At 45.0% G+C, this 17,780-nt stretch overlaps 2 protein-coding genes across 7 annotated transcripts in view; both read left to right on the plus strand.

Annotated features, from left to right (window-relative positions):
• Positions 1-153, plus strand: part of Cops7b (COP9 signalosome subunit 7B) — a 157,378-nt gene extending 157,225 nt beyond the window's left edge. The window contains exon 8 of the mRNA XM_087209301.1: positions 18-153. Within this exon, the coding sequence (XP_087065427.1) occupies positions 18-31 (14 nt within the window). The 3' untranslated portion in view covers positions 32-153. The remainder of the gene's footprint in view (positions 1-17) is intronic.
• Positions 25-17,780, plus strand: part of Dis3l2 (DIS3 like 3'-5' exoribonuclease 2) — a 262,451-nt gene continuing 244,695 nt past the window's right edge. For 4 of the 6 annotated variants that reach the window (XM_087209292.1, XM_087209293.1, XM_021247080.2 and 1 more), the window contains exons 1-4: positions 25-169; positions 805-962; positions 8,883-8,936; positions 14,624-14,725. In XM_087209292.1, the coding sequence (XP_087065418.1) occupies positions 115-169; positions 805-962; positions 8,883-8,936; positions 14,624-14,725 (369 nt within the window). In that variant the 5' untranslated portion in view covers positions 25-114. The remainder of the gene's footprint in view (positions 170-804; positions 963-8,882; positions 8,937-14,623; positions 14,726-17,780) is intronic. The other 2 variants (XM_021247081.2, XM_021247082.2) reach the window with 1 other exon arrangement.

Consider the following 17,780-nt stretch of genomic DNA (forward strand, 5'->3'; position numbering starts at 1 on the left):
TCTCTCTTTGGTTTCAGCTAGAGACAGCTGAGCTGTCCAAGGCAGAGAGAACTCCGAGCTGAGCAGTGGAGGCTCCCCTGGATCTGGAGAGAAGAGGTGACCTTGGAACCAGTAATGAGCCATTCTGAGTACAAGCTGAACTTCCGGCCCCTGGGAACCCCCAAAGGTGGTAAGAGGAAAATGGCATCTGAAGGACTGAAACACAGGAAGAGTGGGAGTGGAGGTGGAGGGTGACTCTTGGGACTAACCGGGACTGCACTTCTTTTGGTGAAATGTTAAAAGTTTCTCCTGTGTTATTTTTCTAGGATTAGGTGTGGTTTCTCACTGTTTTAATTTACTGTTATATTGAGTGCAGCTGTTTAATTTCCTTTAGAAAAGTGACAATCTTTTAATAATTTTATTTTTAAAAATTTTATATGTATAATCAGCAAAGCATACTGATCCCATTATTCAGATTTTGTTCCATGTATGTTGTGCTTATTTAGAAATCACATTTCACCTGTGTATGTTTCATTCATGTTTTCTTTTCTTTTCTTTTCTTTTTTTTTGGTACCGGGGATCGAACTTAGGACCTCGTGCTTATGAGGCAGGCGCGGTGCCACTGAGCTAAATCCCCGGCCCTATTCATGTTTTCCAACTCATTCTTTTCTTTTTGTGACTGAAATCATCATCAGAGTTTCATTCTCTTCGTAGTTTTTATATATAATATTAAGAATAATGATAACAGCAGAAAGGCACAATACCTCCAGTTTTTAAAATGCAGAGATGTTTGAAGAAAGAGCTGACGGCTGCCTCGTTTTCTAGGTGTGTCCTCTGCGGTCGGCCCACATGGTGCTGGTGCTTCGCCAGGTGACAAAAAGTCAAAGAACAAGTCCATGCGAGGGAAGAAAAAGAGCATATTTGAAACCTACCTGTCCAAGGAGGATGTTTCACAAGGCTTGAAGAGAGGAACGTTAATCCAGGTGCTTAACGCCCACTGGCAAGCTCTCCCTGCAGCAACCTGCTGTTCCTTTAGCTTGTTTCCTGTTTGGTGCTTCTGTGCTTAGGGGGAGTGGTTTTTCTTTTTGGTACTGGGGATCGAACTCAGGACAGTACGCGCAAGGCAGGCGCGGTGCTACTGAGCTATGTCCCCGGCCCTATGCTTATGTGTTTAGGGATGGTGATGTAACAAGTGCAGTGCTTGCTGCTTCTGAGGCCTCCAGTATGTCTAGAAGTGATAGGCACCAGAGACAACAGTGGGTGAAGTGCTCTGGGTTTAGAGAGCCCTTATTTCCAGTTAGCATCATGTAGGGCTCCTTTATGGGTAGGGGATACTGAGCTGTTCCCCGGGGTGGTGCAGTTTGAATAAGGGAAGATGAGAGCGAGCTTTCCCAGTGGACAGTAGTGGGAGTAGGGCTTGGATATTTGGAACACCGAGTAGTTGAGCTTGCCTGAAGCACATGGATCTGCATGGCTGAGAAAACTGGCTGAGGTTGCACAGGAAACCGTGAGCAGCCATAGGCAGAATTTGTTGGGCGCCTGATAGTTTCCCAATGTCGATGTGTTCACGAGCTAGTTCAGTGGCTTGGCTGAGCCAGTGTTTCCTGAGCGTGTCCTGTGAGCCAGGAAGAGGTCCAGATAGGAGCATGCCACATGGTGCTCTCCAGAGGACTGGGGCTGAGATGTCATTCTGCACTGAGAGCTTCCAGCTCAGTGGGGTACACAATCATGCGAATGGATGGTTTGGGACACAATGCTGTGATAGAAGGGTGACCAGGGTATATGGGACAGTGTTGTGGGGAAATCATGGACCGAAGTTCTGGAGAGGAGTCTTCTCAGGTGCCATGTGGGCTGGATCCTGCAGGTGACCAGTATGGGCCTATTAGACAGGTGACACAGTGGGGGAGGCAGCTGTGGCCAGCCAGTGGCGTGAACAGACGGGTGAGCTGTAGAATGACACGGATCAAGACAGCCTTGGTCTCCTTGGGCATGAAAGCGGAAGCAGGTACAGAGGGTGGAGAGGGCGGCAGGACTGTGTATCCTTTGAGCTAATTCTATTTCATGACCCTTGGATTAGTATAGACATACAGCCACATGCTGCTGTACCTGGCTCACCTGAAAATGTTGACTGTATCTCATTTTCTCTCATTTCTAAAGCCCAGTTTCTTTATTTGTGTTGACGACTGAGGATCCATCTGAAAATGGATACTATCATCTTCTCTCCTGTTTATCGCCTCTCCGTATTTGTGTGGGTCAAGTGTATTCTTGATTGACATCAATCCTTGGGTAGAAAACTGATTTTTAACAAATGAGTTGATTTTTCTGATTCTAGGAGTACCATTGCCTTCATTTTTGCTTTTTAAAACAGCTTTCCCTGGATTTCTTTGACAAGGCCCCTCATAGGGGAGCGGAAGCTGCTCCCTTCGTTCGTCTGTGCATTCACTTTTCACTGCTCAGCTGTGTCCTGAGCTCCACCTGCCTGCAGTGCCCTGGCCCTCCTTGTTTCCGGCAGGAGGACCCATTGTGGCTCCCCCATCCACGTCTCCCATTGCCCTCTGGGAATGCTCTGCCCCATGCACCTGAGCTTGCACACTTTTCCTCCAGAACTGTGAGCTGGACTCCTCTGTGGCTGTATTGTGCTCCTGGTGCTGAGAACTCCTCCGCGCACTATCTGGATGGAATTGCGCCGCCTTTTCAGCATCCGCCTGCCGTCCCCCAACTTCTCCCCTTTCATGGAGTGGCCTTTTTATTTGCACTTTAAACCCGTTACCATTTCTTGCTTTTCTCTTTCCCCAAGTAGACTCTTCATTTCCTGATGGCAGGGTCGTGTCTTAGTCCACAAGTTAGCCCAGTGCCCAGTGCCTGGCATTTGACTGGTGCTCAGTAAATTTATGTTGAATAAATAGTTAGGAGTGGGTCGAGTAAAGATCAAGGTACTGTATTTTGAAGAGCAGTAGGGGGAACTTTAGTTATAACTTGAATGAAAAATAGATTAGTTTTTGTTCACAGAATTATATGGTGACAGGGTGAGAACAATATTGCAAAATGGTAATAATTTTTGCTCTCTGTTAATTTTTGTTTTTGGTACCAGGGATTGAACTCGGGACCTGTCGTTTGTGAGGCAGGTTGGTGGCACCACTGAGCCAAATCCCCGGCTAATTTTTGCTTTTGAAGTGATTTTTTTTCCCCTGACACTAAAAACAAAATAAAAATCTGATCAATAGAACAACTCTCATTCCCAGGAGTTTGTGATTCTTCTCAGCCTGTGACATCGTGAGTCTCTGTAGCCAGAGCCTCCCCCCACATACAAACAGTTGTTCTTTGCAGATGGGGAGAGGAATAGGTTCCAGATATGAGGTCACCGTGTGAACTGTACAACACTGTAAATAAGATTTTCATAGGCAGAGAAACACAGTCCATCTGCTTTCTGTGTGTAGGCCTCGCTGGGGAAGGTAAAAAGCTAGACAAGAAAGGATATGCTAGTGCTGTCAGAGACAATTAAGCGTATCAGATATACATAAAAATGTTAACTTTTGTATTTTGACTTGTGTATATCATGGCCTTTTTTACTCCCCAACCAGAGAAAAAAGCTTTTATTGGGAGAGACTAGGGTGGTTTTTGTTTTGTTTTTTTTTTTTGAGACAGGGACTTGCTTTGTAGTTCAGGCTAGCCTCAGACTTGTGGCAATCTTTCTGGTTCTGCCTCCCGAGTGCTGGGATTACAGGCGTGTGCCAGCATGCCCGGCCCAAGACTAGGGAGTTTTAAAAATAGGAGTAGAATAATATTTTTATACCTTGACCAATAATTTGACATTTCATTGTTTTGCCCTGTGTGGAGAAGAGATCACAGTGACCAAGAAATCTCATTTCTCTGTTTGAAATTGAGCAGTAAGAGCACATAATCATGTACATGCAGGGTTTTTTGTTTTGTTTTGTTGTTTGGTTTCTGAGACAGGGTCTCACTATGTAGTCCAGGCTGACCTTGAACTTGTGGCTATCCTCCTGCCTCAGCCTCCTGAGTGCTGGAATTACAGGCGTGTACCACCACAACTGGCCATGGAGTTTTGAAGTGTTTTAATGCACAGGTTCTCTCATGAAAGAGCACATGTCCTTCCTCTCTCTGCAGTGTTGAGGTTGTGAGAGGAGATTTTGGGAGAGGTGAGTGCATGATAGGCATTCTGTTGGGGTCATGACCAAGGTGACTAGATGCGCGGATGGTAGAATTGGCTGTTTCAGATCCCAGATGATGCTTTGGCTAAAGGAAGTTCAAGCTGAGCCCCAGAGCTGCCTGAGGCGCGATGTCAGACTTTCTCCTGGAATGTTGGTGTGATGGTGTCACTGGACCTCTGAAAAAATCCTAGTGTAGAAAAACAGGATAGGATGGGCTGGTTTCTAGGACCTTTTCCCTTTGTTAAGAGTGGAATCAGCTGGAGAATACAGGGTGTGGATTCAAGATGAGAAGAGCAGCAGGGGCATTACAGTGGAATGCCCATTTATTCTGAAGGGAGAAGTAGTATTCATAACATTAATACCAGGGGCAGTGGGAAAACGTCAACTGCAGACATTAATTAATTAGTTAATTAGCTTGAGAGATGTTTCTTGACAGCCCAAATGCCAAGCATATACACCAGGGACCAGGGACCAATGCCACAGGGAATGTAGGAAAAATGAAGTAATCCAGCAGAGATTGCAGTCTGTGATCCTTACTATGAGGGAGACAGAGATGAGAGACAATCATCGGGGTGCTCCTTCCCATGGGTCAGGGAAGGCAGCTGGGAGCTGGTTATCTGAGTTGAGATCTGATCGCTGAGAATAAGTCAGACATTTAAATCCTTAGGAAAAGAATATAGGCAGAGAGATCGGGATTGGAAGAACAGTGAGCAGAAGAGGCCTTGGTGTGCTGAGGACCAAGAAGGAAGCCTGCTAGAACCATGTGAGCAGCGGGAACTGTAAGCTGGAGAGTTAGCAGCAGCCAAGGCATACAGCGTCTCTCGGCTGTGTCGGAGGGTTGCATTTTATTCGGAGTACAATGCGAAGTCACTGACGGGTGCACAGACCTGTGTCACGTCCTAAAACACCTCTCTGGCTATTGTGAGATGGAGAAAGTAGAGTGGAAGCTGGGAGACTACTGAGGAAGCCATGAGAGTAAAGTATAAAGACGCAGGCAAGGACGGGGCCAGCGAAGGTGGAGAGAAGTGGGTGGACGTGGAGGGCGAGCTGACACGACATGCTGAGAGGTGAGTGTGGAGGGCAGGAGTCCAGGGCAACTCCCAAGTGTTTAAGTGGAGCAATTGCATGATGTTGCCATAACCAAGAGGGGGGAGACTGAGGATCGGAGCATGGGCTGACTGTTGGGGAGCCCAGGAGAATAGGTAGCATACATGAATGAAGGGCCCTGGTGGCAGCTACAGCCACGAAGAGGCAGTCTGGGGTGGCTGAGGGCTGTGGACACTGAAGGCTTGAATGTGGTGTGGCAGTGCACAACTTACTCCTCCGATCAGGGCCCCAGTTTTCTTATCTGGATAGTAGTATAGTATAATGTAGTTGTTGTGAGGGTTAAGTTAGTTCACGGATATAAAGCTCTTCAAATGCTGCGTGGCCCCTGTGCACCTACGTAAGTGGTGCTTGAGATCATTTTTATTGCTGTCGGCGGGGCATCTGTTCTCCTGCTCAGGTGGTTGCTACCATGTGCACATAGCTGTCCACAGCTGCTAGAGCTTACGATTTTTTCAAAAAAATACATATTTTTTGTGTGTGAAATTCCTCAGTTTAAGCATTCTCAAACATCCTATCAGCCAAATAAAACATGTTTGTGATTGCCAATTTAGACTAATTAGCCAAGTTATGTGGTATTTTTCTACAGTACCATTCAGCTCCTCAAATCTAGGTAGGGGAAGGCAGATAGCGGGGCTGGTTGAAAGGGAGGCCTTGCAGGTTGAGCAGAAAGAGGAGGAAGCCCCAGGGCCCAAGGTCTGTGACGGGGAGGTAATGGTGGGCCATGGCTGCTGTGGAGCCAAGGAAGGAAGTAACCTTAGGGAGAGGGCAGCGAGTAGTAAAATGTGGTCTGGGCTGCGGCTTGGCGGTCTTGGGCAAACTGAAGAAGTGTTGGAGTGGCGTTTCCACAGCGAGCTGGTAGGACAGAAGATTGTCATCAGAAAGGCTGATGTTTGGCCTTTTGTGTTTGGAGGTAGTGTGATGAGTGGCGATGACAAGAGACAAGCAGTAGGTGGGTGGTTCCCGTGACAGATTGGGGTTGCCAGGTCGTTGATGCAGGTGGGGATTCCAAAAGTCCACAGGAGTGGGGGCGGGGGGCAGTGAGCTCTGAGCCAAAACATTAGTGAGTCCGGGCTGTGACCAGAAGGTTTGAAGATGACAGCATCAAGGAATATAGCGGGACCTAGAGACATAAACCTCAAAGGAGTTGGAGTTTTTGAAAGATAATGGAGCAAGGAAAGAAAGAAGAAAAGAAAGCTAGGCAGCGGGCCTGATGGGGAAGCAAGAAGAAGACAGTCCTCCCCCAGCCCCGGGGATCAGTTCTGTGGGTGTGAGAGGGAATCACAGTCCCTTGAGAGCACTCCAGGGACGCGATACGTTGGGGACAGGCAAGGAGGTGCAGGAGAATTCAGAGGGGAGAGGGGAGATCCTGGAGCCTCACCGGTCAGGTTCCTGGCCCAGGAGAGGGTTCAGAAGGAGAGATGGGGGCCCAGCGAGGCTATGGATGGTTAGAAAGGTACAGAGATAGCGCTGCTGGAGTCTGCTCCCGCTGCTCAATCCTCTCTAGACAGGCTCTCCTGCCACCTCCTCGGGCAGGTGGGGTGGCTCCCGTCTGCTGCAGGACCCTGCTGTGGAGCTTCCTTCTTAGTAGGATTGTGTTCTCCAGGACCCTCTTCCTGAGGCCCAGTTCTTAAGAGTTGTGCTCCTGTCAGATTTACAAATGCTATTCTGGGACAAGGCTTCTGTACTTTCGTGAAGCTTGGGATAGAGAATCAAGAATAAAATCTTTAACATCCTTTGAATGTCTTTTCTTTTAGAACCTGGAAGAGGATTGGGCTGCTTGGGCCCAGGATTGGCTTCTGAATACCCTATAATTAAATGCAATTCAAAGCAGGAGCATTTTTTTTTTTTTTTTGTACTGGGGATCGAACTTGAGACCTTGCGCTTGCGAGGCAGGCAGCGGACCAACTGAGCTAAATCCCTGGCTGCAGGAGCATTTTTATCTCAATACTTTTTATGTGCTAACCATTCACTGAATTGGAAGGCATGATGGGAGAATAGGAACTAAAAAAGGAAAAAAAAAGAGACTAGAAAGAACTGCCTGGAAACGGAGAGTGAAATTGTGACAAATGTTATTTCAGTGACTACTTGCGTGTGTTTGGGGTCTCCTCCCCTCCCTAGCCTGAGCCCTGTGACGTTAGAGACTGTCTGTTCCTCTCCGCTGTGTCCCCACCACTGAGAACGGCACCTGTCATCCTAGTCATCAGCAAATTCTTGATGAGTGGATGAATATTTATGATAAATGTAAGGCTTTCCTCTTTCCCAAGAAGCTGCAGCTGTTGTAGAAGTGAACCCACTTCAGCCTCCACATGGAGGCCTCAGGGCTGCGCTGGCCATCTCTGCTGCCTGCCTTGCCAGCCTTGTGCAGAGTGGTGGCCTCGCCCACTTCTGCTCTTCTTCCCTTTGGATTTACCTGCAGGTTTTGCTGTTCCCCAAGGACCAGGTCAGGCGCCCTCTCTGAAGCCTGTCCCAGTAGCTGTACCCTCCCCTGACAGCGTTCTGCACAAGGACCAAGTGGTTACCGTTCTATTTCTGACCTTGTCTGTCTGGGGTCTTTGGCCATAGCCAGTACTTGACAGTAAATAAGTTCTGGATGATCACTTGCAGCACTGTATTTGCAATGGGCGTTTGTAATTTACACATGGCACACTGGTGAAAGAATGAAATTATCTTCTGCTTAATTTTTTTCCCTGGTACTGGGGATTGAACTCAGGACCTTGCGCTTGCCAGGGAGGCGTGGTGCCACTGAGCTAAATCCCTGGCCCTCTTCTGCTTAATTTTGTGTCTTCACCTATTTTGTTAATTCTGTGTCTTTGAGTCATTTGCTTTAGGAGGAGAGGTTATTTAAAACACGTTCTCAAGTTATCCTTTGAGTCTGGCTGTTAGGAAAATGTCTGCTCCCGTCCATGTGTTCAGTGGCCTGCAAGAGCAGCTGGAGCCTGGGAGGGTTACAGCTTCCTGCAAAGGCTTGAAACCCTGCACTGCTCTTGAAGACTACTCCCACGTGCACCCGGTGCGTAAATAGAAGCAGACCCTGATTTGGGGCTGGAATAACATGAAGTCAAAGGCAGACTGGGTGGCCTGGCTGTTGGAGCCAGTGTTCTCTTTTGTATTAAGAGCTGGTTATGGACCATTTTGAATTATTGACTCATTCAGCTCTGCAGAGGGGCCAGAGTACAATGTATCCATCCAATTCCTTAAGTTGCAGGTTGGAAATCAATGTGTATCACTGAAAATTGCCACAGAAATAAGCAATTTTGCAAAGATCTTGGGACTGGGAGACTAGAAAAGATTATTATGTAGTGAGACCGAATGCCCAGGTAACCCGTTCTTAAAGCGAGGGTTTAAATGTGAAGACCAGCATATAGTTGTCACTTTCCCACTCTGTACTCGCCCTGTTGCTTCTCACCCTGGTGTGTTCACACCAAGGTGCCTGTCCCAGTGTTGAGTTTCAGTGGAACCTGGTGTTACACGCACAATAAAGCATTTAATGAATATTTCTCATATGTCTAACTTATTTTCTACATCAAATTGTCTAAATAACTTTTTATTGGAGAGTAACATGCATATGGAAAAATCGTAAATATACAGCTAGTTAGATTCTCAGAGATTTTATTTTTTGTTTTAAAGGGTGTACTAAGAATTAATCCAAAGAAGTTTCATGAAGCCTTCATCCCTTCCCCGGTAAGTTCAATAACTTTATAATAAACTTAATGTCACATTGGATTTTTTAGATGTGCTCTGAAACTGAAATCATATATCCTGATTGAAAAATAGAGTAGTAAAACAAAATTGAGGATGGGCAAAGATTTGTTTCAGATTTAAATAAACAAAATTTGCCTTTGGTTCACCACCCTTTCTGCCAGTATTAAAATCTCACAGCAGATGAGAGTGCCGGCTGGACCCAGGCAGACTACCCGCCAGCTTGTGTAATTGGACACCCTTGGTTTATAGCTTAAAAGGATTTATGGTTTTTTCCACTGATTTAAGTTAATCTTTCCTAGACCAGTATGCTATCTACTTTCGATCTACTGCATGATCTAATTTGAACATTTGTCCAAAAATAATGCGTGATACTTTTTTTTGGTTGAAGTTTCTCACTTCACTTTCATGCGGGTGATGGGCTGGTAGGTGGCTATGGCCTCTTTCTTACACTTATGACCCATTTTAAGAGGCCTTCTCCAGTTAGAGCAAGTTCACACTGACATGTAGTTAGCAGCAGGTCTTTGGGTAGGCTTGACTGTGGGAAGCTGGAAGAGCAATGTTTTTCAGTTTCTGGCTTAACTTGTCCAAGATGCTGTAAGGACAACTATAGAATTACAGAGTTTTCATAGAGGTAGAGACTGTAGGGGTGAACTTCTGCTTACACATGAGTAAATGGAATATCTCATTCATTAGTGTGTTTCATATGTGAAATGACAAGTTTGATGCGAGTGTTAAGTCCAATCTTCTATTTCATAGGTGATACTATTGTTGTTGTTATTATAACAACTTTAAGACCCATTCTTGTTCTCTTCTTAGTGCCTTTTCCCCTTGCCTTCCAGAAGCCAAGGAGTCTCCTTTGCATCCAAGTTCAGGTCTTACTCATTGGATTATATGGAAAGCACCACCAATCCCCCCGCCCCCCGCAAAAAAAAAACAACCCAAAAAAACAAGAAAAAAGAAAGCACCACCAACATGACACGTTATTCTCTCTGAGTCACACTGTGTTCCCATGACAGAACATAGTATATGTCCTCACGCCATAACTTGAGTTGTGGAATTGAGGGTCAGCTCTGAGGTGGTGACTTAGCTGCAGGAGCAATTCTGTCATACAGGGAAGTGCAGTTTATGAGGGTATTAGACTTCAGTTTGCTCAAGAAAGAGGTGAAGATCATGCAGTGGAATTATAAAACTACCCATGAGCGTGTCTTAGGAAGGCATGTGTTGGAGATAGAGAAGCCATCTCTCAGAAGTCCCGCGCCACCACTGTTTTCTCCATGTTAGAAAGGCTTTCACCAGTTGGAGGGGCTTGATATATTAGGAGACTTTGTGTGTGAAAAACATGGATTTTGAGTTACACTCAGTACAGTAAGGAGTCTGTCCCAAGAGTCAGCTGTGAAGTGAGCAGATTTCAAACCTCACCTTTTTTGTACATTGAAGTTTATGCTCACTGATTTGTGTGACAGGGGGGCCAACAGCATTTAAAACTGTACTGCTAGCCTTCTCTCTTCCCTAGGTGCACAGTCTTGACGTTTCTGAAGTTAAGTCCCAATTAGGTCAGCACCTAGGACAGGAGTATAGAAGGAGGCACACATACCTTACATCAAATATTGAAAAGTTACAAATTGCACTAACAAACTGCAAAGTAAAAAATACTTATAACAAAGTGTATCCCTTGCCAAGTATGCCTCTGTGGACCTGTGTTGTTGACATGTAGAATTTTCAGATTCCTTGTGTACCATGCTGAGACGTGGAGAGGATGCCTCTGGCCTGGCCTTTTCCCTCTGAAAGCCTTGCTCCCTGTCCTCTTGAGGCTCCCTTGCTATGAATGAAGGCTCTGGCATGCACATACGTGGGCATCTTGCGCATGTGTCTAAATTCTCCCCATACCCCTTAGAAACACCAGTCCTTTAGGTGCTGCCAGTAGGCTTGGGGCTGATTACTCCAGGAGAGAATGGGAGTTTGGATCTGAGAATTCCTTGCCTGATAGAGAAGGGTGTGGGGCTGGGTTAGGTTCCTGCAAGTTAAATGAATGTACTCTACTTTGCAAGTGATGTATCTCCAAGGTTTAATCTGACTTGTTAAAGGAAAGCTGGGAAGCAAAAGCAAAAGTTAGTGATACTTCAGAAGCTCACAGTTGTTCTTCTACTCTAAATTGTATTCCAGGCATGTCGTTTTTTTTGGTTTTTTTTTGGTACCGGGGTTCGAACTCTGGACCTTGCGCTTGTGAGGCAGGTGGCGGAACCACTGAGCTAAATCCCTGGCCCCAGGCATATCTTATTTAGAAATTTTTAGACAGTTGTGATGTGAGGACTGGCTTATTTCTATGGGTCTTTTAGCCTTTTATCTTGTCCCTAGTGGAGTAGTGATATTATCTCTACCCTACTAAATAACTCATCTAGGTCATTAAGAATAGGCTGTAATGGCCGGGGATTTAGTTTAGTGGTGCCGCTGCCTGCCTCACAAGCGCAAGGTCTTGAGTTTGATCCCTGGTTCCAAAAAAATAGAAAAAAAAAGACTAGGCTGTAAAAGGGCCGGAGATTTAGCTCAGTGGTGCTGCTGCCTGCCTCATAAGCACAAGGTTCCAAGTTCCATCCCTGGTACTGAAAAAAAAAAAAAAGGCTATAAAAGTTTCTGTCGAGGCACAATTGCAAGTGATTATCAATACTCTGGTTTTGGACACTGGAACAATCCTGCATTCTTCTTTTGATCATTTTCAGTTTCCAGAGGCATTATAGAAAGCAATTGAAGAGAAAAATAACAGAGGGAGTAAATCATATGCAGATAGAACCCACAACCATCAGTGGCTGAGTAGATGTAGCTGATGTCCATGTCAAATATGAACTTGTGTGGACTGGAAAAATGCTCATAGGTAGTCTAGGTGGGAGGATGTCAGAACAAGGGCCTGAATGTTACCTGCACTTTGATTAAGCAGGGAGAATAAAGACAGAAATTGATATTAAAGAAGATGTGGCCTCTGCTATGACAGTAGGAAATAAAAAGATTTATTTGCAGAATGAAGAGATAGATTAAATATTGGTTAATGTTTCTCACACTTCAAAATTCCAAGGTGTGTAGAGAGGGGAAAAAAAGATTTTATTAAATTATTTAGGTTTATTCCTAAGGCAGTAGGCTAAAAATAGTGAATTGATCATGAGGTATAAAATAATAATTTGCACAATATATATCAATATCTATCTATCTATAAAATAAAATAATAATTTGGAGGGAAGTTGACTTAGGTTCAATTTTTATGGGTAGAAAACTGATTTGTATTTTCTTAAGACAAACAAAAAAAGGTAAAATACAGTGTGAGAATAAAACTGTATGACTTTGAAGACAGCCAAGATAAAATTACATTATTAAGATGCCTTTTTATCCTGTTTGAGAAAGGGATAAAAAGAAGAAATGGACCAGATGGAAAAGCCTGTTTATTTTATTTTATTTTTGCCAGTACATGAGTTTATTAGGGTTACTTACAGAGCAGGGGGATTTTATTTTGTTTTATTTTTATTTTATTTTTTTCAGCGCAGTCTCTATTCCAATTTTTTGGTCTAAGAAGCTTTGTAATTTTCCTGTGCATCTTGTCGTGTCTTTATTTCTCGTGCGAACGGAGCTATTGCCTCGCTGGAGGATGCTCGGCCGTCGTGGAATACTTAGCTTGTCCTCACGCACCCTCCTTCTCACTATTTAGATCACCCCCAGATCCCTTTGTATTTCCCCTGTGGATGTTCCCTCCCCTTCCCTTCCCCCTTCCTCCTCTTCCTCCTCCCTTCCACTCCTACTTTAGAGGGATGATTTAAACTTAAATATTGAGCAGTCCCCAAGTTTAGTATCTTGAAAATAAGAGATTTGGCAAAATGGATAGGCTTCTGAATGAATCCAGAAGAGCTGTGGTGATGGAATACCTAGAGGTCTGAGTGGTGGCTGAGGTTCAGCTCAGCCCGGGTTTCCTTGATTTCTTTTGTTTTGGTACCGGGGATTGAACTCGGGACCTTGCGCTTTCGAGGCAGGCGGCAGAACCACTGAGCCAAATCCCTGGCCCCCTTTCCTTGGTTTCTTAGGAGAGGAAGGTGACGAGGCCGTCATCCTAACACTTGAACCTCTGAGAACCAAGCCATGCAGTAGCTGCTTGTGAAGAGGATTTCGTTGTCCACGCTTGACACACGAGGTTGGGTTAGATTGACCTCACACAGTTCTCTCCAGTCCAGAGCAGGCCACAGGGCAGAAGGTGGCTGTTGGTGGTGGCGGCCCACACTCAGCTGGTCACTGTTTGCTCCTCTCCTACTTCTCTGGGAAGCTCATCTGGAGGTCCGCTGCAGTGATTCTGTGTCAAACATGGTAGCTGTTCCTCAGGTCCAAGGGGAGTTGCCAGCTACAGCTGCCAACCTGTAGCTAGATATGAGACTGAACAAAAAGTTGTTCTAAAAGATCACTAACTATTTATAACTGTAAACTATGAAAAATGCTGAAAGTCTGCACCCACCTGCAGTTGGTAACTTTGGAGTGCCAGTTTTTGTGTTTTTTTTTGGTACCGGGAATTGAACTTGGGTCCTTGCGCTTGCGAGGCAGGTGACAGAACCACTGATCTAAATCCCCGGCCCTGGAGTGCCAGTTTTAACTCTAGAATTTCCTAGTAATCACTTTCAGTCCTTTGAGTGTTAAATCTCCCTATTGAGGGTCTCTGTTGGAAAACTTTCTGGACCCTTTTGCTGTCACTTCCCATAAAAAGACTAACATTGGACTTCTGCCTTCTGAAAAGATGCCTGTAGTCTGACCTTCTGGAAGAAAATAGTGATAAGAGTTTATGTGTGATGATGAAGCTTTTTGAAACTGTTTCATTTTCTCCTGGGACCCAAGCCCTAAAGGTGGCTTCTCTTTTGGCTTTGGCAGAGCACTTCAGCTTATCAGGAGACCTCGCCTGTTGGGGGAGAGGTGCTGCTTCTGTGGTTGGCCCCCTGCTCAGAGCAGGTTGTTTCTAAATGTGAGAAAGAGGCAGAAGGGGCTGCACTTGGTGCTCACCTTGCTCCTCCGTCAGAGAGGTGGGATGTGAGAACATTAACTGAATCTTGTATTATTTCTCCATCCTTCTCTCTTTGCCTTCTCCTCCTCTCCATAGAAATAACCACAATTTGTTTCCTTTACCACTTTCCTGATGGGCAGAATGCCTTTGCTAGTTTCCTCTGAGAGAACCCAAATCCTGCCTTCTGTTACTTTACCTGGGGGATTACTGGGACATATATTGCTTGTTTTTTGTTGTCTTGCCTATCTTCTATTTTTACCCTTCCTTGATACTTTCCAAAAAATTCCATGCAGTATAAAAATGGTATCAGCATGCTTTCTTTTACTTAAAAGCAAAAAGGATAACCTAAGAATATCTAAGTCCTTTCCCATTTCAGTTATGACAGTATTTTGCTTTAGCCCTGACTCTAGCAGATCCGTTGTGTATTTGGTGAGTTCCCACGTTCTACTAGTCTGCTCGTGGGTGCTCATTACCATTTCTTTTTGTTCCCAAGAGATTCAGTTCCTTTGGATATGTATGTGGCTGTGTACTAATATTCTTGGTAAGGCAGTAGACAGATTGCAGAGTGCGAAAATTTTCAACCAACTAAGTTTTGGTTCCAGGCCTTGGAAAGCTGACTATGCCTTTATTTCTCTCTCCAACGTAGGATGGTGATCGAGACATTTTTATTGACGGGGTTGTTGCTCGTAATAGAGCCTTAAATGGGGATCTGGTGGTGGTAAAACTACTTCCTGAGGAGCAGTGGAAGGTGAGTTAAATTTTCCTTTTCTAATTATATTCTTCTTAGGGCCTTTTGTATTCTATGGTGTACTAACTAGGCAGCATAAATGGGGGAGTCTCCGGCCCCTGTGGCACCATGGTGAAAATTGGGGGTTGCTTCCAAAGAGGCTGCTGAGAGGCAGTCTGCTGGGCAGACATCTGATCGACAATTTGAGTGGTTCTCGCTTCCTGTCCCGTCTGTCTACCCTGTCACATGCCTTGCATTGGTTTCTGGGTTTCTTTTGAGTAGAGCCCAGTCAGACTTGATGCATGTTATTTCCCTAAGCCCTGTACTTCAAACTGTGGAGAAATGAAGCCATGGGGATGGTGGCTTTCTCCACACACTTCTGCTGTCTATACTAGAAAACCACAGCAGTACACCTCAAGTGCCATTGGGCCTAGTTTGGTGACTGGGCTTCCCTTGGCAGATAAAAATAGTCTGAATTTTTATAAAATGAGATTTAGTGGCACAAGAAAATGTTTTTAAATATGAGGATATTCTGGGTTTCAGTTTCAATCTGTGTCAATTGAAAAGGAAGATATGGTTTTAGTTTTTTTTTTGAGTACCGAGGATTGAACTTGGGACCTTGCACTTGTGATGCAGGTGCTGGAACCACTGAGCTAAGTCCCCAGCCCTGGTTTTAGTTTTTGTGTTTTTTTTGGTACCAGGGATCGAAGTCGGGTCCTTGTGCTTGCGAGTCAGGCAGTAGAACCACTGAGCTAAATCCCCAGTCCCTGGTGTTAGTTTTTTAAATTAAAAAAAATTTTGTCTTATGGTTTTAGTTTTGACTATTGTTTTAAGTAACAATAAAGGTCTGACGCTGGAATATTTAGTGTCTTTGAATGGGACGTGGAACTGGTGGCTTGCACATCTGAGTGTGAATTTGTCTTTACTTTATTTGTTCTGTTTGGCTCAGTTCTTTGGTCCACAGGAGTTTGGTGTCTTCAGTGAGGGACGGTACAGAGCAGTGACTCGTAGTGTCAGCTGTGGGGCAAGGCCTTGTGGGTTTGGATCTCATCTCTGGCATTCATCTGTGTGACCTTTGGTGATTGTACAACCTCTCTGCCTCAGAGGCCTCATTTGTAAAGTGGGGGTAATTTTAGTACCTACTTTATAAGTTTGTCAAGAGCAGTCAATGAAATTACTTGTAAAAATCATACAGTAGGGCCAGGGATTTAGCTCAGTGGTTCAGCTGCCTACCTCAAAAGCGCAAGGTCCCAAGTTCCATCCCCAGTACCACAAAAAACAAACAAACAAACAAAAAAAACCCAAAAACATGGAGTAGGGCCTAAAATCTTAAAATGGTGGCCCTCAAGAAATGTTCATTCTGTCGAGGATTTAGCTCAGTGGTTTCACCGCCTGCTGCTCAAGCTCAAGGACCCGAGTTCGATCCCTGGTACCAAAAAAAGAAAAAAAAAAAGAAATGTTCAGTCTTATCATTAGCTTTTCCAGAAAAGATGGAATGTGAGGAATACCGTTTTGTCTCAGAACTTTGTTCAGGAGTGCATTAAATTCTTTTTTATCTTCTAGGGCTAAAGTAATTGATTACACTGTGTGCCTGGTACTCATAGAAAGCAGGGATTTTAGTAACAATTGGATAGACTCAATTGTTGTCTCTTGGAGCTGACAGTCTAGTGGAGAGTACAGTGAGGGTGAAACATAATAATCACACTGAGACAAATTTAGTTACAATTCTAATCAGTGCTGTGAAGTACAGGGTTTGATATGAGAGTGAATTTTCCCAATGGAGCCCCACATCCTCTCTCCCACCCCTACCAGCTGTGGGTGTCACCCCCTCCCTGGGTTCCTGGAAGGCACAGCTAAGGTTTGGCTCCAGGTTCTGTGAGCATAGGTTGACTTAGACCACTTCCTGTTTATGAAAAGCATCTCTTAGCATCACAGTGTTGTCCAGAGGAGCAGATTCGAGCCAGGTGGAATCAAAGGAAGCATTCCTAGAGGTCATTCAGGGGTGAAGAGGTAGCATTTTAATGGACAAGACCTGAAGAAAAGGCAAGAAAGATAGGGGCTTCCCCTTTGATTTAAGGACTGAGAATGTTAGAACGGAGAAGAGAGAAGAGTGGTTAGTAAGTTGGGTGAGTGTCTTAGTCTGCTTTCTGTTGCTATAACTGAATACCACAGACAGGGTCATTTATGAAGAAAAGAAGTTTATTCCCTACAGTTCTGGAGGCTGAGCCGTCCAGTGTTGAGGGGCTGCATCTAGTGAGGGTTCTTGCTGGTAGGGATGCAGCAGAGTCCCAAGGTGGCTCAGGGATCACATGGTGAGATAGAGCAAACTTTCTTATTCCAGTCTTTTTTTTTTTTTTTTTGGTAGTCTGGGGATTGAACCCAGGACCTTTGCACTGAGCTACATCCCCAGCCCTTTGTTAATTTTATTTTGAGACAGGGTCTTGATAAGTTGCTGAGTTGCCCAGGCTGTGCTCAAATTTGTGATCCTCCTGCCTCAGCCTCCAGAGTCCTGGGATTACAGGTATATGCCACCACCCCAGGTCTCTCTTCTTTTTATAAAGCCACTAATGCAATCATGGGGGCTTCATCTTCATTACTTTATCTAATCCTGATTGACTCCCAAGAGCCCCACTTGCAAATACCATTAACAGATGACCTTTGGGATTAAGTTCCAGCATGAGTTTTGGAGGGGACAGGGGCCCAGGTCATGGCAGTGGCTCTAGAGCAGCCCACAGCAGGTTCACAATGACTTGGTGGCTGGTAAGAAGTAGGAAGGGACAGCATTTGGCAGAGCACTGGCGGAAGTGGATGCATAAAGGAAGAGGGTGCTTGGCAGAGCAAGGCCGAGTTGCCTGGTATCCTTCCTGCCCTTGGCTTCAGGCAGGAGATAGTTAAAGTAAACGGACAGAAATAAGTAAATGTGTTGCACTACTTGCCCTTGGGCCCTACCCACTTTGTTGATAAGGCAAGGAAGGGTAGCCTTTCCTGGTATTGTCAGGATTGCTTTAGCTTTGGGCAGGAAGCCTAAGAAGATGAGGTGGGTAACTGATCAAGTCTTGGGGCTAGGTTGCGGGTG

Source organism: Heterocephalus glaber, unplaced genomic scaffold (genome assembly GCF_053883595.1).
Source record: "Heterocephalus glaber isolate CG9 unplaced genomic scaffold, H.glaber_assembly_v1.0 deba00001004, whole genome shotgun sequence".
Classification (NCBI taxonomy): Eukaryota; Metazoa; Chordata; class Mammalia; order Rodentia; family Bathyergidae; genus Heterocephalus; species Heterocephalus glaber.